General features: G+C 37.3%; 1 protein-coding gene across 3 annotated transcripts; it reads right to left on the reverse strand.

Annotated features, from left to right (window-relative positions):
* Positions 1–43: 43 nt before the first annotated feature.
* Positions 44–27,459, reverse strand: col17a1b (collagen, type XVII, alpha 1b). Of its 3 annotated transcripts, none has more exons than XM_017696561.2 (56): positions 27,213–27,459; positions 24,991–25,055; positions 24,484–24,531; positions 24,144–24,248; positions 22,451–22,705; positions 22,243–22,290; positions 21,019–21,048; positions 20,807–20,854; positions 20,150–20,296; positions 19,281–19,457; positions 18,921–19,067; positions 18,729–18,806; positions 18,066–18,215; positions 17,810–17,899; positions 16,576–16,620; positions 16,292–16,459; positions 15,905–16,141; positions 15,313–15,363; positions 15,198–15,224; positions 14,861–14,887; positions 14,718–14,780; positions 14,210–14,314; positions 13,575–13,637; positions 13,346–13,381; positions 13,203–13,256; positions 12,558–12,593; positions 12,395–12,430; positions 12,224–12,286; positions 11,803–11,838; positions 11,649–11,720; positions 11,293–11,319; positions 9,761–9,796; positions 9,371–9,406; positions 9,188–9,271; positions 9,042–9,077; positions 8,740–8,811; positions 8,532–8,615; positions 8,154–8,204; positions 7,996–8,067; positions 7,821–7,880; positions 7,705–7,731; positions 7,542–7,595; positions 7,256–7,333; positions 7,126–7,173; positions 6,790–6,912; positions 6,409–6,516; positions 5,408–5,509; positions 5,201–5,320; positions 5,014–5,118; positions 4,145–4,291; positions 3,906–4,046; positions 3,493–3,690; positions 3,085–3,246; positions 1,954–2,034; positions 1,157–1,246; positions 44–821 (listed from the first exon to the last, which is right to left on the reverse strand). In XM_017696561.2, exons 2-56 carry the CDS (start codon positions 25,043–25,045, stop codon positions 778–780), a joined length of 4,683 nt encoding a protein of 1,560 aa, XP_017552050.2. In that variant the 5' UTR covers positions 25,046–25,055; positions 27,213–27,459; the 3' UTR covers positions 44–777. The 3 variants fall into 3 exon arrangements, with proteins under 3 accessions (XP_017552050.2, XP_017552051.2, XP_017552049.2); XM_017696562.2 differs by having other exon boundaries at positions 13,575–13,628; positions 18,063–18,215; XM_017696560.2 differs by having other exon boundaries at positions 18,063–18,215.
* Between the last annotated feature and the right edge of the window lie 289 nt (positions 27,460–27,748).

Genomic DNA, 27,748 nt, shown 5'->3' on the forward strand with positions numbered 1-27,748 from the left:
AGTCTGTGCAGAGTGTTGTTTTTCAAAATACTTCAAACATTTGTAGTTTTTTAATCAAATATATTTTAATTAAACTTATACAAAATTGTTTTCAACATCAAAGTCAAATTAGCCATTTTAACCTCAACACATTACATTCTAACAATTTAGTGTAGTGCAAAAACAAAACCTTTTAGGCTATATAGTTCATCTGAGTAGCATTTTGTGTTAACACTGGGCCTCATTCGCCATCTTCCTAAGTTTTTCTTAAATGTGGTTTTGAGAAAGGTCCTATGAAACGTCTACATCCTACATCAGAATCATGACATGTTCTTGGGTCCATGTTTGTGCGCTTGGGTGCGTATTCTGTTCTGACTTAAGAACAAATACCAAAAGAGAGAACATTGGTAATTGCCAAAATAGTCATGAAAACTCATGAAATGAGTTTTAAGAAGAAATTGGTGAATGAGACCCATTTTGTGCTAAGATCTGAAGTAGTACAGATACTGAAGTAAGAAACATTCTAAAAAAAAATACCACTTTCTTTAAAAAAAAGTTTTTATCTGCAATTCAGAAGACATAGTATGCTTTAGTAAAGTGGATTAAATGCCATGCACCATGCATTTAACCAGTAAGCTTTGAGAAAATATAAAATCGACCACCTCAGCCCTGCTGAACTACTGTGTGCTAGAGAGAACTAAGCCGACATGTTTCATGTGCTTCCTTCTACGTTTGCTTCACCATATAAAAAGCCACCATAAAGTGAAAAGGTTTGTTGTAAATCAGGAGTGTAAGCCTCTACACGCCAATGCTTCTTTTCCGCCGACCAAACTGGCTATCACCTAAGTGAAATGGAGAGAAGCAGTCAGTTAGTAGTCAATACAAGCATTTGTCAAAACAAAGTAGCCAGTTGCACAGAACAGTGTATCCCAGCTTTAGTCCTGTAGTCCATCTACACAGTTAGTGTTACATTCATAGTTCAAGAAATAGCTAAAAATGTGACTCAAGTGCAGGGAAAACAATGATGCAGTGCAGGTAGATGTAGCAGAAATGTCTGTAAATTGAAAATAAACCTGCAGCCCCTTGAGCTGTGGGCAACGTGTTTAACCATGACATTAACACCATCAATAGCCTGAGCATTCATCAGTTATAGTGTTTGCAGTGACTGCAGTTTTACCTTTCTCACCCTTTGGTCCCATTGGCCCCATTGGCCCCTCATGACCTCTTGGCCCTTGAATACCAGGTAGTCCTTGTTTTCCCATCTCGCCTAGACATGAAAAGGTCCAGGTCAGAAGTTTGAAATGTGTTTTGAACTAGAATCATCCATATTATTAAAAAAGAAAGAAAATGTATGCTTTTTTTACTGGATTTGAATTGGAGTATTCTGACAATTCAAACTTAAATCATACGCAAGCATATTTGTGATCAATCTATTTTTAAATTTTTCCGTTGGTTAAAGCACTTATACTGCCATGCGAATGGTCAGACGCTATATGTCCAAAAGTTTGAAGACAACTGTTTATCCAACATTTCTTCTATAGTTTTAACTATAGTATAGAGTTTTAACAGGCAGTCTTCTGTTGCATTAAGAGCCTCTGCTCTTCTGGGATGGATTTACACTAGAAGTTGGAAGACTTCTGTGAAGATTTGATTGCATTAAGTCAGGTCCATCCAACATGATGACTAGTTCAGGAACGCTACTCCAATTCATCCAAAAGATATTAGATGGAGCTCCATCACTCCAGAAAGCAGTTCTGCTGCTCCACAGCCCAGTGCTGGGGGTCTTTTTTACCCTTCTAGCCGATGCTTGACATTGGGCAAGCATAATATATTATGCTGAGGCACAGCTGCTCCAGCGTGTCCCATCTATGGAGACTTGCTTTTCTGTGCAGATTATATGTAGCTGTTGCACCCTGTGTCAGCAGCACTGTTTGACATTTGGCTCTAATAAAACAATTAAACCTCCAAAGATACCTTTGTCTCCTTTGGGTCCTGGATATCCTCTTTCTCCTTTCTGTCCTTGTCTTCCAGGGGGGCCTGGAATAGTGCCATGTACTGGAAGAGTAAACAGTAGTTAGGTATATTGTAATAAACAGATAAACACAGACAAGTTATAATTAAAAACATTTACTATTTGGCCTTTCTTACTTCCAAAGATAGTGCAAGCATCTAATCAGTGTATACAGAGCACATGAAAATTCATTCAAAATGTTTGCAGCTTCGACAAATAATGTTCTTAAATACAATTACCCCCCCCCCCCCCCCCCAAAAAAAAAAAAAACAAGTTTATACAAGTTAAAAAATGTTCTGCCAAATAAATTTGTATTCTTGTTTAAGTTTGATGTAGTGACATGGGTAGTGCTGGTCTTCACACAGAGAATTAGCCTATAGCTGTGGGATGATTGCTATTACATCAATATAACTTAATTGGATGTACAAAAAGAAAATAAAATGTGCAGGAATTTGATTAATTGGCAAGTTAAAAATATAAAATAGAGAAAGCCCTGCTTTATAAATGCATAACAAATACTTTAAATGAAAACTAAGTGGTGAAAACTTTGTTGTTTTTTTCTCTTGGAAATGTAACCCACAGTCTTAAATGATGGTTCTGTAGTAAAGAAAATGGCTCTATATAGAAACATGAACATGCTGAGGCGCATCCAAACTTTATGTGGCCTTCAGATTAGCTCAAGAACAGCATAGAGAGCTTTATGGAATGGGTTTCCATGGCCGAGCAGCTGCATCCAAGCCTTACATCACCAAGTGCAATCTAAAGCGTCGAATGCACTGATGTAAAGCACCACCACTGGACTCTAGAGCAGTGGAGACGTGTTCTCTGGAGTGCTGAATCATGCTTCTCTGTCTGGCAATCAGATGGATGATGTTTTTTTTAGGAGTTGGGCTCAGTCCCTTAGTTCTAGTGAAAGGAGCTCTTAATGTTTCAGTACCATGAGATTTTGGACAATTTCATGCTCCCAACTTTGTGGGAACAGTTTGGGGACGGCCCCTTCCTGTTCGCATAATCTAAGTTGCATAATTTTCACTCCTGCTCTCTACAGCCAGTCATAATCAAAGTCTTACAACTAAAGACAGAATGAGGCTCACTTCTGAAGAAATCCACAAGATCAGCAGTCACATTCCCATAGGCAGCAAAAACACGGCTGTATCCAGGTTGACCTGGTGGACCAGGAGGTCCAGCAGGTCCTTGGATGCCCATGGAGTGTCCCCGCCAGTACTCATCATTAATTTCCTGAAGCAGACCCTGACCTGTCGGGGAAACGGGTGATTAGTCTCATTAAGGACAGGTGTAATATTCAGTGGTTTAAAGGTACATACAAATACAAGCATTAGTCATAACAGAATTACTTTCAGATTGAGACAAAGTTAATACTCTCAGCCCCTTTTAATCTGCCTCAAACGTTGCAGATGTGCCGTGTCCTGCAAATAGTATGTAGAATAACATTGCCAAACTTATACTAGCAGTGCATGTTAAACAAACTGAACTTCACTCACTCCGAATGTAGTCAGTCACTCTTAAAGCAACACTGGAGTAGTCTGTTTCGGTCAACCTGGCCCCGTTACGGTCGACACCATAGTAGTAACCACCACTAGTACTGTATCCAGGCTCGCCGCGGTCACCTTTCTCACCACGGGGCCCTGGAGCACCAGGAGGACCAGGCAGACCAGATGTGTAACGCCGCATAGAGTCACCTGAAAAAGGCCAGATGCTACAATGTTTCACTGTGCTTCACTCAACTATCATGTACAACAGCAATGGCCCAGTTGTTTGTGTCCCTCTAAAAGTTATGTTGAATGGCATATTTAGTGAGACTGTTTTACATTCCTGCTCTGCATCACAATCATTTGGCCTACTATACAGTCTAAGATGATCAGATGATTGAAGCCATGGCAGGTGCTGAACTCACTGTTGAGGTACTCCTGAAGCTCAGCACGAATGAACGAACTTTGGCTTGCTCTGTCATATGAAACTGTGCCCCTTGAGTTCCCTGGAGGCCCCTGAGGTCCTGGAGGGCCAGGTGGGCCAGGGCGACCCGTGAAGCCAGAATCTAAATATCCACATGAGGAAAGGGAAAAAACAGTACTTGATTGACACTGGCAGTACTGTGTTTTGATGAGGACAGAGCATGTATAGAGAGGAACTCACTCTGCAGATAGACTTGGATGTCTTCAAGTCGATATCCTGAACTTGAGGCACCTGATGGTCCAGATGGACCTGCTGGGCCAGGTGGGCCCTGTCTCCCTGGAGGACCAGGAGGCCCTGGGCGACCAACACTTGCACCAAGCTCTGACCCTACAAAGAAAACATTCAAATGTGAAGGAGGAAAAAGCAGAAATGTCAAAAAATAAAATGCAACTCTAAAGACAAAGTCTGATCAAGTGAAAAAGCTAAGTTTTAAAAAAGCCATCTAATACTATAAAACTTTAAAATGTTGGAATGTTGATGGTTGCTAAAGTATTGTTTAGATGTTGCTATGTGCTTGCTATGGTGTCTAAAGTGGTTGGTAATGTTTTGTTACATGTTACCTTAAACAGCTATGTTAAATCCACTGCCACCATAAATTCAATGCCACCTTAACTGTAATCATAACTTAAATTCACTGCCACCTTAAATTTACTGATACGTTGAATACACTACTACCTTAAATTTACTGCCACCTTAGTGCCATTGGAAATGCAGTGTCACCTCAAATTCAGTGCTACCTTAAAGTTACTGTTACCTTAAATTCACTGCCACCTTAGATTCAGTGCTACCTTAAATTCTGCCACCTTAGATTCAGTGCAAATTGCTTCAATGCAATTTGAAGGCAGAAAGAGACACCTTTTTTCAGGATTAAAGAGGTAAAAACTGAATGGTAAGCCTAGAAGCTAAAAGAACTGATATTATAAATTATATATAATTATTATCAATATTATAATAATATGTATCATAAATATATTTATAGAATATATTATGATATATTATAGAAAGTATAACCAAAATCTTGTTCACAAAAATCACAAAAAAAGGCTTACTCTCAATCAAAGCAGTGATGTCACTGTAGGTAGACCCTGGTTGACCAGGCAGTCCAGGAAGACCAGGTGGGCCAGGAGGTCCAGGTCTACCTGTCAGTCCTTGCTCTAAAAACAAAGACACATTTTCAGTCATGTAGCTTACTCTTAGCAAAAAGAGATTTGAGAAGAGGCTTGGAAAGAAACAAACCATTCATTATTTTGATGACATAGGTCGCCACATCCTGTGTGTCTATGTTGGCTAGGCTTACACCTCCTGCTGGGCCAGGTGGTCCTGGTGGGCCAATTACATAACGTCTAACATCGTCCCCTGAAAACAATTCACAATGGTGTTCAACAAGGACTGAAACTGAGTACCTCAGGCAGTTTTACATCAGTGTTGACATATAATACTCACTCTGTAATAATGCAATGATGTCACTGACGGAAATGCCTCTAGTAGATTCACCACTTGGTCCGTCACTTACTTTAACACTCATTCCAGCAATTATTCCAGAACCTGGAATAAACACTTTCAATATTACTCAGCATCTACAGTTTAGACATGAAGACAAAATAAAGGCTGCAGGCCTATTAAGTATTTTACCATTGCTTCAAACATGGCTCATCCAATGAAATCTAACTATCGTTTTTAAATTGTTTTATCTATTAGTAGCAAAGAATTTACAGTGCAGATTCATCTTAATCAGTAGTTCAGTTCCTGAATGTGAATGTGCATAAAAGCTTTTACAAATTACATTTACTATTGCATTTTTATCATATTTCATTTTTGAGGTTAAATTAAATTTTTAGGAATCTGCTCTACAATCACCAATAACACAATGATAATGTTAACTAGCAAATCAGTGGGATAGAAATGAAGCTTATTATATTAAAAAGTGCAAAGCTGGATCCGATGACTATAATAATGCCAACTTACACATTCCTGTGTAAAAAATTAGATATGAGATCCATTATGTGATTATAAAATATGGTTGCCACCCATCTAGCATTTTCCTGGATTGTCCTGGATTTTCAAAACAATTTCATTCCTGCCCACAGAATGTCCTGAACATTTTCATATGTTAGCTTCTTTTTATCCAATTAAACCATTCTATACAAAGAATGTGTTTTATTGGTTCAGATTATCCCCAGTGTAGGTACAATAGTGCACTATGACATGTATAGGTCCGAGGCAGCACTGATTAGGTTCTATGCTATTATCAAAAATGGTTCTATATAGTACCAAATAGGTTCTAACAACAGCAGAATTCTTTTTGGTGCTATACAGAATTATTTTAGAAAGCTTCTTTAAAGACCATCAACAGGTCTTTTTCATTATAAAGAAGAGCCAATTAACCATACAAAGATGCACTTAAATGGTTCTTTGATTCGATTGTTTGGAGTTTCCAGACTTACTCTGAAGATAGGCAATGACTCGTGCTGCCACATCCTCAATGGACACTGAAGGTCCTGGAGGGCCAGGAGGGCCCTGGAGACTGGACATCTGAAGCCTCATACTATCACCTGAAGGCCATGTGTGACAGATGTTAATATAGAAACATAATTTCCATTCAATATACAAATAAATTTATGGAGAAATACAGAGCACTTCATATATGTCGCACAGAGCAGGTCAATCCCTAAATTGGCCAGGGCCCGTCAGCGGACCCAATGTTTTAATATATACTTCTATGATATAAGAATAGCTCAGCCAGTTTGCACTGAAGTCACTGTCGTTACTACATATTAATAAGTCTTAGTATGTAATAAGCCTTGAATTTTAAAGTGTGAACTTACTTTGCATGTACTCCATGATGTAATGGCGATAATCAGCAGCAGATCCAGAATGTCCAGGGGGACCAGGTGGTCCAGGAGGGCCTGGGGGACCAGGATGCCCTGAGGTACCGAGTGCAACTGAACCTGGGAATGAGAAAACAGTTACTAGATGAGAAAGAGAACGGAAATAGAAATAGCTTTTTATGCTACCAGTAGCAGAACCTTCTGGGTAATGGTAAAGCTTTGTGTATAAAAGGGCCTAGCAACAGCAACATATGTCAATTCTGAGAATGGGTTCCAACCTGAAATGTCTGTATGTTGTAAGCTTTGTCATGGGATAAACAGAACTAATTTTACCTCTTGATGTTCCTGGGATGCCTGGAGCACCTGGAACTCCATTTTCACCTATGAGACACCAGTAGGTTAGTAAACACTCACTGTCATGTTCATAAAGTTTATCAAATTGATTGATTTAGAGTTTATTTACCCTTTTGACCCTGTGGTCCTGGAGGCCCTGGAGGCCCAGGCAGCCCAGGAATACCCTGAACCCCTCCATAACCAATAACTGCAAAGAGTAACATCAACAGAGTCTCATTCAGAGTGACACACTAAATAGTCTGAATAACATCAATATGCTATAAAATTCTGTAATAGTAATAATCCTAAACAAAACCAATCAACTGGTTAAGCACTTAATGTAATGTATAAAGGAAGTAATCATTTCCACTAACAGCTGAATCAATGTTGCTTTACTTAAAATATCCTCAACTCACCTCTTGTATCTGATCCTCCTGATCTTCCGGGTAGGCCAGGCTGACCTGGCTCTCCTACAGAGGAAAACAACACATAGATATGGTATGAGAGCTTGAATGAAAGTAGAAACCAGAATCTTTATCTCTGTTTACCAATATAATGTGAGCTACTAGGGCCTCATACCTTGGTATCCTCTGGGTCCTTGTGGTCCTAAAAGAGTTGATGATAATGATAAAGATGATGATGATGATTATTATTCAATTTCATTTGAATCTATATGTAACAATGCTAAATCTCACCTGTGTCTCCTTTAGGACCTTGAGGCCCAGGTGGCCCTGGCGGTCCAGCAAAAAATGTTCCTGTTTTTTTTTTTTCAAATGTAATTTCTGTTAGTTGTTATGAATACAACATATATAGCTGTATACAAACTAATTGGCATCACATTGCAATAATTTGACCATCATAAAAACTGACCTGAGTTGGGCACAAAACTCCCTTCTTCTCCCTTGTCTCCCTTCTCTCCTCTTGGTCCAGGTCTACCATATCCTATAAACATGTAGCAGAAATGTTAGGATCAGGTTTCCTGGTTTTAAGTCTTCATTTAATGACCATGTCAATTTAATCACTTTTACCTGGCTGGCCTGGTTCTCCAGGTGGTCCAGGAGGTCCTGGTCTAGAGTCTCCTATAAAACAGTGAAAGAAATAGTACATATTGTAAGTCATTACAAAACTACTTTGACACCATATAATTGTACTATATCTACTGATAAACTACCCACATAACAACATTTCATGTTTTCACATCCTCTAGATTCCCATGAATTTTCACTAGGCTAAGGACCATTTCTGCCTCTGCATCAGCTGGTATGGTAAACTATGGTGTTATCTCACTTCTCTCTTCATTAACAAATTAGAGTGTGTAAAGTTTACAAAGCAAGGTAAGCTGGTGCACAGCATGAATATTTGATTGTAGATTTATCATCTTGCATTCACTGGTGATGTTCATGTACCTGGGTGTCCAGGAGGTCCTGGGGGACCAGGTGGGCCAGGTTTACCCTGAATACCCTGGGAAACACCTGAAGCACCAAACTGGCCTAAAAGACATACAATGTATACATATTACAATTATTCTTAACTCAATGTGTTATGATATTTCTTTGCTTTTCTTTGCTTTTCTTTTTTGCTTTCTAATTCATTTAAGGGAATTAAAATTTTTACTGGCAGTTCTAGACTCTCGGGTTTCCATTATGATTCCAGCTTCTCCTTGTTCCCCTTTATCACCTTTAGGACCTGTGCAGACAAAAGGAAGGGTAAATAAACTGTTGGCCAGAGAGTTGGACTCCATGAGTACTGGATAAACAGGACTGTAGATTCACCCAAGAAAAGGCAATATAATCAACTGTAGATTGTGTTTTAATCAGAGAATCCTAGTTTTCCATGGTGAAGCTAGAACTCATACACACTCAGTCTTACTGCTCAAAATACAAATTGTTGCAAACAAAATTGAATATCAATGTTACCAGGTTGGCCAGGATGGCCAGCAGGACCAACAGGACCTACAATGATAAAACATACATGGTTAATAGAGTGCAACTGTTTGAGCAGCGTCCAGCAGTCCAACTTCATAATGAGAGACAGCAGGATGAAAGTCAGTTCAGTGACCCACCTGACAGTCCTGGAGGACCAGCGGGTCCAGATGGTCCAGGGGGTCCAGGTGGTCCAGGGATTGCCACAGAGCTAGCTCCTACAGCTGAATTATGTATGAGATGCTATTAATCTTAAGCAAGAGTATAGATTTTTAGACAACTCACTGAAAAAATATCAATTGTCTGTCACATCCTGGCTTTACCTGCATTGATAACTCTGCCAGGTTCACCAGTTTCACCTGTAAAATATTGTAATGGCAAATAGAAAAGTGACACCTCTGAGAAAACTTTAAAATAACTAATATGACTAAATTGATCATGTCAGAACATGTAATTACATGTAAAGCAATATGTCCAATATTTATGGTGATAAACATATTTTCACTCTCATATCAAAACTAGTTTCTCCATTTTTTTCTGTATTTATTTCTGTTTGTCATTTGAGCACAGCAGCAGTATAGGAGAAGACAAGAACATTCATAACTTTTAATGTGCATTAATATAACATAAAAGTTACCATTTCAGAGATGGTTTTGCTAGGACAACAAGAGTACTTTATGTATAGCCTAAAGGTATAAAGCATCATTACAAACCTTTAACACCAGGTTGTCCAGGATTTCCTGCGATTCCTGTATAAAGGAGAATGTTATTGACAGAATTGAATCTCAACATTTTAAAGTACTATTTATTCTAATAGTAACTCGAAATGAGTTGGGATGCTGTGTAAAATGTAAATAAATGTAAATAAAAACAGAATGCAATGATTTGCAAATTTCATAGACCCATATTTTATTTACAACAGAACACAGAATACATAGCAGATATTGAAAGTGAGACATTCTGCCATTTCATGAAAAACATTAACTCATTTAGTTATCTGGAAAAAGTTGGGATAGGGACAACAAAAACTGGAAAAGTAAGTGATACTTATGAAAAACAGCTGGACAAGCAAATTGCTACTCACATGACTGGGTATAAAAAGAACATTTTAGAGAGGCAGAGTCTCTTAGAAGCAAAGGTGGGCAGAGGTTCACCAAACTGCAAAAAACTGCAAAAATTGTGGAACAATTTCAGAAAAAATGCTCCTCAATGAGAATTTCACAAAAACTTTGAATATCCCACTCTCTATATGGCATAATTTCATCAAAAGTTTCAGAGAATCTAGGGAAATCCCTGTACATAGGGCACAAGATCGTCTGTCTATATTGGATGCTTGTGATCATTGAAAGCATGATTCTGTATTGGAAACACTACATGGGCTCAGAAACACTTCCACAAGTCATTGTCTATGAAACAGTTCACTGTGCAGTCCAGAAATGCAAGTTAAAGCTATATCATGCAAAGAAGAAGCCATATGTCAACAAGATCCAGACACACTGCCGTCTTCTCCGTCAAAGTGGAAAATTCCATGATTAGATTAATGAAAATTAGAATTTTTAGAAACCATAGCCACCATGTTCTGCAGGCTCAAAAGGAGAAGGACCATCCAGCCTGTAATCAGTGCACAGTTCAAAAGCTTGCATCTCTGATGGTATGGGGTTGCATTAGTGCCTATGGAGTGGGCATCTTACACATCTGGAAATGCAATGCTGAACAGTATACAGAGGTTTTAGAACATCTGCTCCCATCCAGACATCTCTTTCAGGGAAGTCCTTGCATATTTCAGTACTGCATTCATCAAAACAGCATGACTACACAGAAGAAGACGCTGGGTGTTGAAATGGCCTGCCTGCAGTCCAGACCTTTCACCAATAGAAAACATTTGGCGCATCATGAAACGAAAAATCTGGAAAGACCCAGGAGTGTTGAGCAGCTAGAATTCTACTTCAGACAAGAATGGGACAACATTTCTCTCCCAAAACTCCAGCAACTGGCCTCCTCACTTCCCAGATGTTTACAGACTGTTATTAAAAGAAGGGGGGATGCTACACAATGGCAGACATGGCCTTGTCCCAGCTTTTTTGAGAAGTGTTGCTGCCAAGTTCTAAAAGAGTTAATGTTTTTCATGAAATGGTTAAATATTTCACTTTCAACATCTGATCTGTGTTCTACGCTCTATTGTGAATAAAATATGAGTCTACGAGATTAATACGAGAGTATAGGTCATATTCGTGGTATGGGTTACCTGGAGGTCCCTGAAGCCCTGGAACTCCTAATCAAACAAAAATCAACAGATACATTTGAACAGATACATTGATACAAGTCTATATCTTAAACATAATCTTTCTCAAATTATAGTTGAACAGACTAAAAGCGCTAAAACTGCAGAACAATCAGCATATCAGCATAGAGAACTTCCTAACAGCATAGAAAACTTAAGAGAAAGTACGTTGCAGTAGATGGAGTCTGCCAACATTACTACTGAAAAGTCTTTTAATAATTGGTAGTTGTAAATACCAATTATGCAAAATATTGAGTAAAATTTATTCTTAGAGCTCAGAAAATACTACAGTAATGCGTTAAAGTAATGTAATGTAATACCTGGAGGTCCTGCATCACCAGGTGGCCCAGCTGGTCCTCTGATTCCTGGCAATCCGATTGGTCCTTGGTCACCTTAGGATCCAAAGAAACATTTATATATTAAGGTTTTCGTTATCAGACACCTCAGTAAATAATTTGCTATAATATAATTTACCTCTTTGACCCTTTTCACCGTCAGCTCCTGGTGATCCTGAAAATGTAACAATATATTTGTAAAAAATTTCACATATTCACCTGTGTTTCTTATAACAGGTGTATTCCATGTTACACTGCGAGTCTGCTTTCAATGTGTCTTTTCAAAGTTTAATGAGAGTAAAGATAAAGAGGCTGATTCTTCAGTGAAAACATGCGCCTATCTATCTATCTATCTATCTATCTATCTATCTATCTATCTATCTATCTATCTATCTATCTATCTATCTATCTATCTATCTATCTATCTATCTATCTATCTATGATGTAATTCAATATACATTATTTACAATAAAACAGCTGCTGATCACTAATTAACACTGCAACTATGGAGCTACTCAGTCTATTAACGCGTCAGGTTGTGTTTTATCTCTGCTACTCACCTGCTGATCCTTTGGCTCCTTTCTCACCGGCCACTCCTGGTCTCCCTGGAGGTCCTGCGAAACCTGATAAAATGGTCAAATCACAGATTAAATTACAGAAGCTTAAACACTGTTATTTCACAAATAAACTAATTCCTGAAAGACTGTCTGAATGTCTACAAAAACACTCACCTGGTATCCCAGGATCTCCCTTTTCACCATGATCACCTACATCAAAAAATATGTATTTCATAATAAAAGTAAATTCATGGACTACATTGTAAAAGCTTATGTTAGCTGGTATGGTACACTGCAAAAATATACACTACTACTAGATACAGTACTAGATACAAACCCTTAATTCCTTGTGGTCCAGCAGCCCCTCTGTCCCCTAAAGTTCAAAATATAAGCAAAAATGAATTATATTCATCCTTTTTTACCAGACTGCGTTAAAGGGCTAAACTACATTTTCCTTACGTTTTCAAATAAAATATTTTGATACAGTACAAAAACATGGCTAAAGTTTTAAAACATACTGTTCACTCTAAGCTGCAAAAAATAGTCTGGTTTGAAATCAAGATTTCTGTGATGTCACTGACCAATACGTTTACATATACCTGCCTATTCTGCCTACAGTAGTTTATGTCCACTTATTCACACTGAAGTTATAAGGAGTGTGTCAGCCTGGACTGCATTTTGAATGAGGCACAATACAGGGCAGCCAATCAGAGCAGAGCTTATTTACACATACCAGTCTTTAAGGCACAGCAAAAAAACAGCCTGTTTAATTTTAAGGGATAGAGGTGGTTATATAAAAACACATTATGGCTGTTTTTAGCACATAAAGCCAAACTTAATGCTATAAAAAGACCTCAGGGAGAAAAAATAAATGCAATCAAATGGTAGGGCAAGGGCCCTTTAATATTACTATTAGAAGTATTATTTATTAAACTAAAGTCACCAGTGCTTAAACCTTAAGATTCACAGTCATGTAGCTTGCCTTTGGGTCCAGCAGGGCCTGGTTCTCCTCTGAAGCCTTGTGGGCCTGGTTCACCTGTGCAGGACAAATCACAGGTTATCATGTTTGATCTAATAAAGTCTGTCATGACTAAAACAGTTTATCACAGGAGTTATAGTGCATACCTGGTAAACCTGGTATTCCATTAACACTTGCAGAACCTGAAGAACAGATCATTTACATACATTTAAAAAAAATGATTAAGGCGCATTTTCAGAGCACAGTGTTCTTTTGTATCTGATAGTGTTTACATTTAAATGTTGTACATTAAGTAGCCCATACAAAATAAAGAATCATCACATGACAAACAACCAAGCAAGATCTAAAATCTAGCTAAATGAAGTCTGAATTAACCTTTCGGACCAGGAGGGCCAACTGAACCAGGTGGGCCACGAGCTCCTGCTTCCCCTGGAGACCCTAAAAGAAACAATAATGAGTATCTTCTTCACCCTGTGTTGATGCATTGAAGATGTACCTGGACATATCAACTTCAAAGCCCAAATCCAAGTAGTACTGATTCTTTTATGCAGTCTCGATGTTTTTAACACAGTGAATCTGTCATACCATTCTCAAAGTTCTCAAATGACCAGCTCTCTTATGTTCCTGTAAATAGTGTGTTTAACCTTGTTGATGCTACAGTGCAGCACATAAGTAATTATAATTTTTGTTGCATTATAATCCAGCATATTGACTCTAATGTGACTGTGAGGCTAAAGAGCAGATTTTTAACTTCAAATCAAAGATGTTTATGGCTGTGCATGGCTTTGTACATGGTTTACGCAATATAGTTGCAAATACCATGCAAACATCCTCATAAACCTGACCTGCCATTTAACTGCAATGTCACTGTACAAATCTAATGTACTGGAATAAAGAGCAGAAGAAAAAGTCAACACTATTTATGTTACTTATACTACACTATTTGCACTGAAGCTAGAAAAAAGTCAGGTAAATGAATTAAAATAGCTTTAAAATAAGTACAAATTGACCTCTTTCACCCTTCTCTCCAAAACCTGCTGGGCCTGGCTCTCCTCTGGGCCCTGGAAGCCCATCTCGACCTCTGATTCCTTGTGGTCCCTCTGCACCATGATCGCCTGCAAAATACAGGGACAAACAAAAACTAAAGGTGAGATAGGGCCAATATGAAGCTTCTTATATTCTGAGGGGATGCACAAATGTATAAATAACACTGCAGAAAATACACTAAAGTAAAAAGACTGATATCGTCGCTGTCCAACATTTCTATTTTTCATATTTTTATTTTTCTCCATCATTTGAGAACAGCACATGCCCTTTACAGTGTGTGAAAATTTTATGATAAACAGAGTAACTCCAAAACTGCTTGGAATAAAACTTTCTTACACTAACATACATTAAAAATAAAGAATGTTTTTACCCTCTCCAGGGCAGCTGCCATTTTGGAGGTGGATCAATGTTAACAGTGATGATGTGGTAATTAGGGATTGTTTTCTTTTCCAGAAAACATACACAACTAACCTGCACTTCCTTTTTGTCCTTTAGGCCCTTCATGGCCTGGCTCTCCTCTTGTTCCATGAAGACCTACAAATGGACATTATTTCAGCAACAGTAGAGATGACGTAACAGAAAAGTATGAAATCTGAATGTATTTTTTTATTTACCTGGTGCTCCTGGAATACCATCATGTCCTGAAAAACATATAAAATATAGTAGCCATGTTGTCTACACACATACTTTTACAAATCATTGCTGTTATGAGAAAACCAAGTAACTTGTAGAAACAAATGAATATTTATAAAATTACCATGTTATTTATGTAGTTATGAGAGTGTGAAAACGAACTTAATTTAAGAATTAAGTTGTTTTATGTTTTCTCATGTCAGAATATCCTAACAAGACTTTAGTACTCAATAAAATTGCCTGACTTTTATTTCCACAGCAGATCATTCATCACTGCCGATTTACACAAACAGTATGAAAACAACAACTTGTACAAACCTTTGGGTCCTGGAGCTCCAGTGTCACCTGAAGATACAATTAGTGTTAAATGTTAAGAGCTTCCTTGAACATTGCTTGAAGAAAAATGTAAAATGAATTACGTTGTGAGTCTTACCTTTGGGCCCTTGTGGTCCTCTTTCCACTTTCACTAAGGAAGCAAGGGTGGCTGTAGAAAACAAGGAGATGAAAAAAAACTGTTTTAGATGTTTGGAATATTAATATAAATATAAATAATATAAATATTTATTAAAAGTGATCTAAATTTCAGATATCACGCTGATAAAACAACTGAAGCTTATCTTCATAGTGCTATGCAGGAATATGTAAAAAACAAAAACAATGAATCAATGGTGTAGTAAATCAATAATTTTGTAATGTTTATATATTTTAAATTATTTTAAATGTTAGTTGTATATTTTATATAATATGTTTTATAATATTTAAATATTTAACATACAAGCTTTTGAAAATGACCAAACATTTGTTGTATTAATCTGTTCTTTGCTAAATATGTAATGAAACATATAGCAGCAAAAATATTGGCATGTGAAATAATAATATTAATTGTTGCTCAGTCACAAATACACCACATCATATTAGTGTAAGCAATACTTTGGGTGCTTCTGTATATGTGATTGAGTGTGTGTGTATGTATGTTCGTGCATGATTGTATATTTAAACGAGTGCGTGTGTGTGTGTTTCAGTACCTCTGAATTCCTGAGACTGCAGTTCATCTTGCAGTAAACTATGTACTCTCTTCTGAAGGGCAGAATTAGTAGCTCCCAAATTCAGACTGTTATCAGAACTGACCACTCCGCTGGCCTTGCCAGACTGCAGGCTATTTTTGTCACCGCTGCCAATCAGTTGGCTGGTTTGAGCCTGACTGTTAGAAGACTGGCGTTCCAGAGCATCCACACGAGCTTTTAGCACCCCCACCTCCTCCGCTGTCAAGGAAAATATGTGGAGTGCTTAGTACTGTTTATTTATACATACAGGTACAAATGCTGAGATCCTGTGATTAACGAGTATTTGTGGACAGAAATATGATTGTCCACAAAAATGACCAATGAACTACAGATGGAAGAAGGACACACCTTGCTTATTAAGGGCTTGGCTGAGAGCGAGGAGTCCGAACAGCAGGCCGAGCAGCAGCAGCAGGCTGAGAAGCAGCCCAAGCAGCCACTTCCACCAGGAGCAGCAGCTTGGACCACAGCCGAAACAGCCCCCTCCTCCTTTATCATAGTCCTTATCATTATGGATCTCTGTAAAAGCCAGCGAAGGAAAAAGAGAAAAATCATTGATTCAGCAGATCAAAATTAACAGTAGTATTATACTAATAAATCTAATAAACAAAAACATAATAATAACCAGACATTACCTGCATACGTAGCTTTATCTTTTGTTGGCACAACTGAAGATCCATCTTTAGAAACAAAAATAAAAAGGACTAATTTTTACATTAAAGCAACAATAATACAATGCATTTAGTGGTTTAGTTTATAGCAGTGGTCACCAACCCTGAGATCTACCTTCCTGCAAAGTGTAGTTACAAACACAATCAGCCACACCTGCTCCAGCTAATTAACTTCTTCAAAAGCAATTGATTTGGCGGGTGGTTAGAGACTGTTCCACACATTCGATGACATTCAAAAACACAACAAAAACAGGAGCTGAACATATATTTAACAGGAAATTACAGTCTCTACTAAGTATAATGCCAAGTCACTATTTAAATATTAGTATTTAATTTCGTTCCACTCTTTACTTTTGTGTACCTTAATGACATTTTAACTCTTCCATCCTAAAAATCTTAAAACCAGTAACTTACAGCTGTGTCTTTCTAACAAAAGCTTTTCCCAAAATTGCTGAGAAAAGGACCTAAGAAGTCTACATCAGATTTATGGTGCATTGTTAAACCACAGAATTAATCGCACCTTAGTGCTCTTGAGTGTGTATAGATTCTGTTCTCAGAAAAAATTCCAAATAAGAAAATATTGGTGAATGTCGGAATATTCGTGAAAACTGCGTAAGTGGGTTTTAAGAAGACATTTTTTCTTAAGAACGGTTGGTGAAGACCCCTTGTTACCCTTGAATGAGACACTAACATTATCACTAGCAGCTATTCTAACATACCTTAGCTGCTGTTTTTGTGCATTTTTAATGGCTAAAGGAGATATTTCTGTTATTTTCTTTTTAGAGAAAAAATAGGAGATATTTTCTTCTTAGTTTCTGAAATGAAACATCTAAGATGGAGTAAAATTTTGTGGACTGGTGAGTCTAAATCTGTAACTGGAATAGTTGGATTTCAAGACGCAGCACGTAGAAGGTTAAACACACAGTAAACACTGAAAATGTAAAACTACTAGGCATCTGAGTAATTTTCTATTAAATATATGTTTATTTTTTCCCATCACTGCAAGATGAATAATTTGCCATTAGTGGCCGTTTTGGGAATCAATCAAATGAAAGGATTGACTCTGACTTTGTAGAGTACTGTATCTATTTATTCATCCCATGGTCAGCTAAAAGAAAAGACTCTTCATTAATGAACTATTTAAAGTGGATGAATGGAAGCACATAGAGAGATGATACAGAATAACAGAACTCCTTACAGTAGGAGCCTGAGGCAGATTTGGCAGGAGCAGCCTCAGCGTAGCTCATTTTCAAAGTCTCCTTCTTCAGTGAAACATCTGAAACGGACCCTTTAAAGTACAGATGGCAGTGTCAAGCATGTGTCAGAACATGACTACATTAAAATTCAATTAGACCAGAGCATTACAACAACTTATTAATTCAAAAGCCAATAGATCCTGTGAATTTACAGCCACAGTGATGTATTACTATCAAATAAGGACATGTATTTACCACCTTTTCCATTAGGGATGCTGCTGGTGAAGTGCTTTCCACTGTCTTTGGACAGAATGAGCACCTCTGTGTCCTTTTTTGATGGAATATTCTCCTTCTCAAGAATAATGTATTTTCGAGGTACATCATCTTTGACCAACTGTGTAGCAGTGCCTAGAGAGAGAAAGAGGCGATTTGGCAATCATGCATTAGTTCAATAACATTTCTAGAAATATATATCAATGCTATTGGAAGAAAACCTTGTATCTTCAAAATGGCAACTTTCTACGCTCATTGTCTATTTTATCAGCTCCACTTGCTACATCTGTTCCACATCTGTTTCTCTGCATACTTTATTAGCCCACTTTTACCCTATTCTTCAGTGGTCAGGACCCCACTGGACCCTGACATAGCAGGTACTGTTTGAGTGACAGATCATTCTCAGCATTGCAGTAACACTGACGTGGGGGTGGTGTGTTAGTGTGTGCTGCACTGGTCTGAGTGGATCAGACACAGCAGTGCTGCTGGAGCGTATATATAAGTTGCAGGAGCAACTTTGCAGGAAAAGGCAAAACTATTCGTAAGTTAATGTAAAGAGTTTTTATTCTAAGCAGTTTCAGGGCATTTCTATTGTTCCATTCTTTATGACAGGGCATATTTGTTAAATATCACTGATGTCACAACTACCTGTAGAAGTGGAGACTCCAGTACTAACAACTCCAGAGCTGCTTACACTCTGAGAGATGTTTTTCTGCACACCATATCCTGCACAACACAAAGACACACATAATTAAGATGTTAAAGATGCTAAATGCTGAGCTAGTTCCATTAATTACATTACACATCATTCGCTTACATTAGATTTCAACAGGACATTACCTGAATGAGCATTAACTGCGTTGAATGTGTTAACTCCACTAAATGAGTTAACTCCGTTTGATGAGTTAACTCCATTTGATGTGTTAATTCCATTTGATGTGAGAACGGCACTAGAGGTTGGGGCAAGATTGTTCTGGAAGCCATACACTGCAAATCAAAGGAGACTTCATTTATTTTACTGCCAGTTGGTTCCAATAATTAATATTGCAACTCAGAATCTCTTGCAAACACTCAGTAAGAAACCAACAGGTGAAAGTTTGGTTTACTTGCTACCAGCTTCATCGCTCTAGTAGACATGAAATATAAATAATTGGGCAATAGACATGAAATATAAAGATGTCTAATGACACTTATGCTGACCTGATAGTGAGGATGGTACAGTGCTGTTTGCGAGAGAAGATCCTGCTGACATGTTGTTGGTGCTGCTTTGATAGGCAAAGGCAGACCCAGTGGAGACATTAGAGGGCAGTGTGGAGCTGGTCCATGTGTAGGATGGGAGTGCTGACTCCAGAATGCTGCTGTCATACTGCCCTGAGGCTGGAAAAGAAATGTTTACACACATCACAGTGAGCAATAAGTGCAGACAACAGAGGACCAGGCATATTAAAACAATGGTTTGGCCAAAAAATCAGCTTTGCCAAATTTTCCCCTTACCACAAAGACAGTGAATTAGTCAAGATACGTTTGGTGTCCAGAGATAACTTCCTAATGTAATACTTAATGTTCATTACATTCATGTAGTTAATGAATAATGTAGGTTAATAGTGACCATGTCATCATGCAGATTCGTCAGACACATTGGAAATGGGCTTAAAACAGTAGTAGCAGTCTTGAAGTCTGAATTATAACAGCATGTCATACAGTGTCAGGAACAGTATTAGGGTATTTTCTCAGAAAAAGCTGCAAATGACATCACTTGTTAGCTACATAATCTTGTAGCTTTAGTGAAAAACTAAAAAACAGATGTCTTGGCTAATGCACTAATTAGTGTACTTTGGATTAATGGGGAAATTGTGTGATTCTGATTTTTGACTGAGTTATTATTTTAAGTATTTTATTTAATGATGTTTATAAATATATACTTGTAATGGTTCTGTAAAATGTTGGTGGGTGAGAAATCTTACAAATTAGGTAAAGCAAAGAGAACAATCTCTTGTCTATTAAATACACTCATGTCTGTTATTTCTTCTTCTAAGGCTTATTATCTTCAGTCTGAGATGTATTCATACCAGTCTGAGTGCCCTGCTTGATGATCTTAGTCTCCACTGTGGCTTTGCGGGGCACGGGCAGGGTGGAGGAGGTGGAGGAACGTGTGGGGCTGACACTGGACGAGCGACTGCCCTTCAACAACTTCTTCACATCATCCAGCTCTGTCCCTGAAAAATGTATAATATGGATTTGATGTGTGTGTGTGTGTGTGTGTGTGTGTGTTAGTTTAACTATTTTCCGATTTTTAATCGAGGAAGTTCAGTAACTACAGTTACAATCAAATGTTTCCACAATATGTACTACTTACATTCTTGTTTTTCTTGTTTTATGGTCTTTGTGTTTATTTGTATTTAATCTAACATAGTGTTAGATCAGAGATTTTCATGGTCATATTTTGCACAGTACTGTTTGAATAACTGTTAATTAAGTTACAAATATTAACATATGTGGAACTTGATACATGGCCTTGGGAAAAAGTCCCCTAAAAATGCATTTTTAAAAATAACATATTTAAATGTTATATGTTATATAACATATTAATATTTTTTAATATTCATATATTTTATTGACATTATTTTGTAGTTTATGTAGATTTACTTTTTTAAATGTTGTCTTTCATTACAACATCAATACAAATTGTTGTGCAAGCCTGAAGAAGAACTGCTTTAGTAACTTACATCTGGTTGAGGGAGAAGCACTCTGCAATCTGGCCCTGATTTCACTCTCTGTGGCAAAAGACAAAGATAAACCAGTCTAATACCATTTAGCAGTTATGTGCTATTGAGTAATTCTATATTCTTAATCATTTTTGTTGTTTGCATCGTGCAACCACACTGACAATGATAGTCTGTGTTATGATAAAGGTTGTGTATTTAGTAATGATGCTCACCTCTGCTTTGAGATCTTCCTCTAGATGCACCTGGACAAAACACACAGCAGGTCTTAGAAGACATTTCCACCTCTATACTTTCATTTATTTGTTTTTCTGTAAATTATTTCTTATTATCTCTTATTATCTTAATTCTTTCTTTCTCATCTCATTTCTTTTTAATAGCCTTCAGGATATTCCCACGTAAATGAAAGACACTTGCCACCTCCAACATGTACTCCTCCCACATTTTATCTTCCTTCTTGTTGAGTTATTTATTTGCTTACTTGTTTTTTGTCTGAGGTAGGTTAATGACAGTGATGTGTGTCAGGTATTTGAGCGCTCTGAGAGAGATGCTGCCACTTTCATCTCTCAGTGTGAACGCAGTTATATTCTCTCAGATCTCCAGCCTTTAAGACAGCACGTTTTATAACAGACCCAGCATCAGTGTTCCAGTCCCAGTTCAGGATTAGGTTTAATCCTTGACCAGAAACCACTCTTTAAACTGAGTCACACCTTTACATTCTTAAAAAGATGGTTCTTCAAGGGTTCTTTAGAACAGGCAATGGTCCTATATAGAATCATGAACACTCAAAGAACCATTTGCAAGCTTAAAATGTTATTTCCATGGTGAAAATGGCTCTTCAGAATTATAAAGTTGTGTTGTACATGTGTTATATTTGGTTCTATATAGAACCTTTTTGAAAATGGTGCTACTTATCACCATAAAAGGGTTCTTCTGTTATTACAAGCTTGACATCGCAACAATATAAGAACCCTTTTTGGAGCTATGTAGAACCCTTTTCAAAAAGGTTCTACACAGAATAATATACATTTATGGCATTTGGCTGATGCTCTTATCCAGAGCGACTTACAATTTGATTGTTTTACACAGGTAGGCAAAGGTGGTGTTAGGAGTCTTGCCCAAGGACTCTTATTGGTATAGTATAGGGTGCTTACCCAGGCGGGGAATTGAACCCAGTCTACAGTGTAGAAGGCAATACAATCTTCATTAATCTGAAGACCCATTTCACCCTGCAACTGTTGCAAATGGTTCTATAGGGGTTCAGGTGTCTACATAGAACCACTGTCTTTATTAAATAATCCTTGAAGAACCATCTTTTTTGGAAGCATACGGGTCTGTGTTTCGACCGGGTGCGTCCTCTCAGAAATCTGGGTGTGCACTCACTAATGATTCATTAATGACTATAACACATATTACTCATAGAAGGCTGAAATTCTGACCATAGTCCTTCCTCGTGATCTCTGGCGACGAGTTGGCACTTGAACTTCCTAAGGACAGAAACCAAAGACCAAAGACTGTCAGATAATATTATTTTATTATGTGCTGTATTTGTATTGAAACATGACACACCAGACTTTTTAATCCAGTTTTCCCACTCCTTGTTTTATTTCTTCTATGTGTGCTAACACTGTAAATGTCTGGACTCACCGTCATAACCTCCTGACTGATTGGTCATACTCTTCCTCTCTATGAAAGTAGGGGAGTAGCCAAGAGAGGAAGAAGAGCCTTGTGTCCTTCTCACTCCACCTGAGGAGCTGGATCTGACCTTTGACCCTGAGCCTGATCCAGACACACCTTCACCACCTCCTCGTCCTCCTCCGCTCTTGCTGTTCCCGCTGGAATCATCCCCCAGATACAGGCCAGACTCAAACCCTGACCCGCCTGCATTGACGCCCACAGAGGCTAGGTGACAGGAGTAAATTAAGTCAAAGGGGAATTCAGCGGATTGTTTAACTGTCTGTGTAATTAAATTAGTAAGATGTTAACAAAGTCATTCAGAGGGGGTTGATGTGAGATGCTCCATTCTAGAGAAACATACTGAGTCAGAATTGTTCATATTGGTGGTGATAGGAACCAGATGTCCAAAGCATTTAATGCCTCTAAAGGATCCCTCACAAAAGTTATTTCATTAAATTGTTGTGTACACTGGTGTTACAGTAGGCCTTTTCATCAGGTTTTTGGCCTAAAACATATATTCAAACTTAGATATTCAGATTTACCACTATTTTAGTGTCATCAGTATTACATATAAAACTCAGAAGGTGCATGTTGGTTTACTGGTGGGTTTCACATTATAATCACATTTATTTATCACATTATAATAGCTTATTTTCTTGCAATAAGCTGTTATTATTCAACCCAGGTGAGTCGTGTGTATTGTCTGAAAATTTTGTTATTTCTGTGAGCAGAACAAACTCATAAAGACAAGTAATGAGAGAGTATGGGGCAGATTCACCCAGAACTCCTAGTGAGCTAGTTAATCTCTGTACATAACTCAAATTTTTCTTCAGATGTTTTCAAACAAACAACATCCTCACATATTATATATAGTTTAAATGTTAGTCTGAATGCACTTTACATGTTTTAAGTATCATAACCATGTATGTGTTTAGTGTCTCTGCTGTGTGCTTGTAATAAAACTTAAACTGCTGCCAAGCCAGTAGTTTTTCTTAAACATGCTGTGACTCTGAAAACTCTTTTTAAAAAGAGTATTCACACATCGTAGCTTGTTATCATGATGGAAAGTTTAATAAGATAAACAGTGTAGCATTTACTTCAATTTAAAAGCTCAAGTTCCTGCAATAGTATAGTTTGTGTCATGAATACTTATACTTCATTAAATTTAAACATTTGAATGTATTAAAGTTCATAAATAATTTCAAACAATTCGAAAGACTTTATTTGAGGTTAAAACCACTCTGAAAGACATTGTCTACATCTTACCAGTTGATTTATACACCAATATTCCAGGTTTACTACATTCTAAGGCTCATTGTTTAACATCTACAAGGACTACAGTGCAAATGAGTGAGTTATTCTTAGGTTTTCAATGTGTGCAATGAAGTTTCACTGTGTTTTTACAGCAAATAACTGGTAAAAAATAAAAGCTAAATTGCTCATAGTATGTTAACAGAGTTGGAGTCACTAGCAGCTCCTAGGCCAATAGAGTATGCCAGAACATAAACTTGATTGTGAATAAATGCATGACAATTATATCTAATATTTTTTATTAAATCACTATTAGATTCATGCATAACTAAAGCACATGATGTTACTTTTAAATGTAGTTGTTAGACACAAATGGGTTAATATTCAGAAAGAATAGTTTGTAAATTCTTACAGGACGAGAAGTAAGTGCTGCTGTTCTGAGTTAGAATGTTCTTCTCAAAGCCAGTTCCCCAAGTGCTGCTGGACATGCTCTTACTGCCTGATCCACTGAAGCCCTCTGGAGGGATAAAAAATTCTCTGCTCACTCTCTAACTCTCCTCTTTTTATATATCTTAATAATTCTCTCTCATTGAAAACAGGCCCTCATTTATAACACTGTGCACATAAATGTCAAACTGTAAAGATGAAACATTTTACAGGTAAATTAAAGAGCAACAATTGAATACATTTTTAAAAAGAGAAAGAATATAAGAAGCTGTTTCTGGGAGACGGTGAAGAGCAGAAAGTCTTACTTGGTGGTAAAGATGTGAGTCTGCTGGTCGAAAATGATTCAGTTATAACTAGAGAGAGAACATATTAATGAATTGATTTTTTGTATTATTGTTGTTTTTCTTACAAGTAGTTTCGAATTTTTTCGAATTAAATGACTAGCAAACAACTGCAGTGTAATAATGTAACTTGACCACATGACAGCGCTCTATAACTGCAGTGCTTCGGAGATCACAGTAAGATTGTGCAGCATCATCCTAGTAACAAAGTAGGCCTGAGCAATATGAAGAGTTTACGACTATGTATCACAGGTTTTTCCCCCTTTGCGTTTTATTAAGTCTTCAAAATCACAAATCCACAATACAAAGACAGTACAGGGCACCAAAAAAAGAGAGCAAAACATGTTTAAAAAAAAACTAAAACACATCAATCAACAGCCCTCCAAGTCTTTTCAAGATGAAGAAACGTCTTGGTGGTCTTTTTGTTATAGAGAATATAAAGTACTATGTAACCAAGTAAATCCTCCTTACCTCTTTCTCCTGAACTTCCTCCTGAATCGCTTGTTTCCATTGTTAATGAATCCATTCCATACTAACTGTAAATATACGTACATTCAATGATTTATATAATTTATATGGGTGTAATCTTTAAATGTACAATAATACAATACAGTGAATATATAACAATGATAAAAATAATAATAGTAGATAACAGTGTATATGTATTTTTACATTTTATGTTTTTTTCAATTAAAAAGACAGTTGACAAAATGTTCACACCAGTGAAAGGTTCTGACAGGCTTCCTTGGCTATACTGCTGTGTCTTCAATCTCATGTATACACATGTACACTGATCTCACCCAAAATATAAAACTACAACAAATATATTCCATATTCAGCATGTATGAACCATTTTGGAATTGTAAACATATCTGCAGCTTTGGGCAGCAATGAATAATCTCAGCGAACAGAAGCAAAGATAAATCAGCAGTCCAGCGGATGAGTAATAAATGAGTAATAAGCAGAGGAGGGTAGTGACTAGTTCTATTAATTACCTAGTAAAATGTTGATGGATTTGCCTGTTCTTGTGTAATTTCAAATTGTAACAGTTCAGAATTTTACCAAAATAGAACAATTCCAAAAAAAGAGAACAGCGCCTAAGAAACTTTAGTTCCTATGCTGTTGGGTGCATTGAAGTTCCACTGCAATTCTCTTGGGGAACTTCATGTACTGTAGTCCTTTCGGCTTGATTTTTTTGTTTTTTACTGCTACTGGTTTTGTCACTGGCTACTTTTTATTTCTTCTTGAGTCATTATTTACATAAAGTATCTTTTAAGGGTTTAGGCTTCTCTGGATGTAAGAAAGCTTAGTTTTCAGCTTTGGTAAAGGCCAGATAGCCTGAAACGTTTATGCATTTAGATCTTTTTCCATTGGCTCAATGAATCATGGTGCAGTTTTAGGTATGATCTCCCCTCCACCTAGAGCAGTGCAATCCATCATGTACAGGTAGAAAACAGGATACTGAAAAGGTACATTTGTGTCTCCCAATGCAAACATACTTTTAAAGGTACAACATGGCCCTTAAGCTGTGTTAGTGTATCTTAAATAAATAATAAACAGACATTGCATTTATGTTCTTGGGGAAAAGAGCACATTCATACATTGCTTTATAGATTAATTGTTTAAAAAAGAAAAGTCTGCAGTTAAGACAGGGTGTATGGAATCATTACAGTTCAAACAGTATAGTTGCAATAGAATGGGGTACTATTATGTTCTCTAACTAAAGGTACTGAAAAGGCGTAATGCCACTATTATTTGCACCCTGAAAGATAGAATTTAGGATTGTTTTCTGAGTTGGTTATGCAGTCAATGTGCAGGCATTACATAAAAAATAAGTGTCAGATTCTTAAAAACTCATTGTTTTTTAAAGAGCTACAAAGCAGGTGCAGCCAACACATGCAAATACAAGGTTTCACTAATAAAACTTTCACTTATATTTCACAACTTGAAGCTTTCAAAATAACCTCAGAACAGACTTTTGAATCAGACAAAAACAGTACAGATCTAGAGCAGAAGAGCTGATGTCCTGAGGGTACAGTAGTTTGACAGAGAACAAAGGATGCCCCACAATTCTGCCTTTAAAAATCTGTCACTCAGCCCACACATCAGACAAAACTCTTCAAATCTAGTTAACAGTCTCGTCTAGTATTTTTAAATGAAAACGTTGTGAAAAAATGTTTGTGCAGAAATGAAGCCTATCACACTTAGCTGTGCTGTTTCTATTTGAGTATATCAACTCCTAATAATCTGAAATCAAAATGTGTCATTCGCTATGTAAGATTCAGCATGCAAGTCCATCCAACGCATTCATGCTTGCACAATGCTTTACTGCGGCTTAATACGAAACCACCAAATAAGACAACCACAGCATTAGTCATTATACTCCATATATCCTTCAAATATGTCAACAGGGAAAAGTCATATAGCCAGTGAAAGCTCCCATCAGAAATCACAGCGTCTGGCAGTCCAGACTTTCAATGCTGAAACACTATGCAATAAACATCAATGCAATCATTAAAACATATATTTCAATGTTTTTGCCATGTTCTCAGGACTAATTTAAGAAGAAATATGCAACGTGTACTAAATATTGCTAATATATATTAGCTAATGGATGGTATACATTATGAACAAATCCAGTTTTGCACTTCAGTTGTTTGTAAATGGCTCAAAGTAAGTCTTTAATACTTTACCTGAAGTCCAGGTGAAACTCAGGGGAAAGTTCTGGCTTTGCACAAAAGACTAAAAGAGTAATAATGATCCTTGAGAAGATCCTGTAAAAGTGAATGGTCGTCCCTGATGTTCACCTGTGCCACAAAGATGTCAAGTAATTATCTTTGTTCCGTCTACTTCGTTTTTTATTTTCTTTCCACCTTCACAGACAAGTCTCTGCAGGGCTCCTGGGCTGGATTTTATCCTGAGCCACTCCCAAAGTGTTTGGCTGGCTCACACACTCACACACACCAGCAAGCTTTTGAAACAGACAATACCTCAGGGAATCACAATTTCACCATTTATAATCATCCCAAAACAGCGCTCTAGGGCATGTTCAGATGACAGAGGTGGGGCTGGATATATTATATCCTTCAGCACCTTCCTTTGGTGAGATCCACATATTAAATGCATATACAGTCATATTTCATCTGAAGCCACTTTTTTAAAAGGCTTTATTTTTAAAAAATACACACATATATAAATCCATTATCAAAGCCAAAAATGAATGACAATG

This window comes from Pygocentrus nattereri, chromosome 5 (genome assembly GCF_015220715.1).
Source record: "Pygocentrus nattereri isolate fPygNat1 chromosome 5, fPygNat1.pri, whole genome shotgun sequence".
Lineage (NCBI taxonomy): Eukaryota > Metazoa > Chordata > Actinopteri > Characiformes > Serrasalmidae > Pygocentrus > Pygocentrus nattereri.

What these genes read in the sequence shown, in the direction of transcription:
- col17a1b (XM_017696560.2), bottom strand. Translation starts at nt 25,045, where the DNA reads ATGGATTCATTAACAATGGAAACAAGCGATTCAGGAGGAAGTTCAGGA. An exon ending in AGGCCCTGCTGGACCCAAAG is followed by an intron (nt 12,594 to 13,202) that starts GCAAGCTACATG and finishes TTTGAACTTTAG; the next exon opens with GGGACAGAGGGGCTGCTGGA. An exon ending in AGTCATTGCCTATCTTCAGA is followed by an intron (nt 5,510 to 6,408) that starts GTAAGTCTGGAA and finishes TGTTTATTCCAG; the next exon opens with GTTCTGGAATAATTGCTGGA.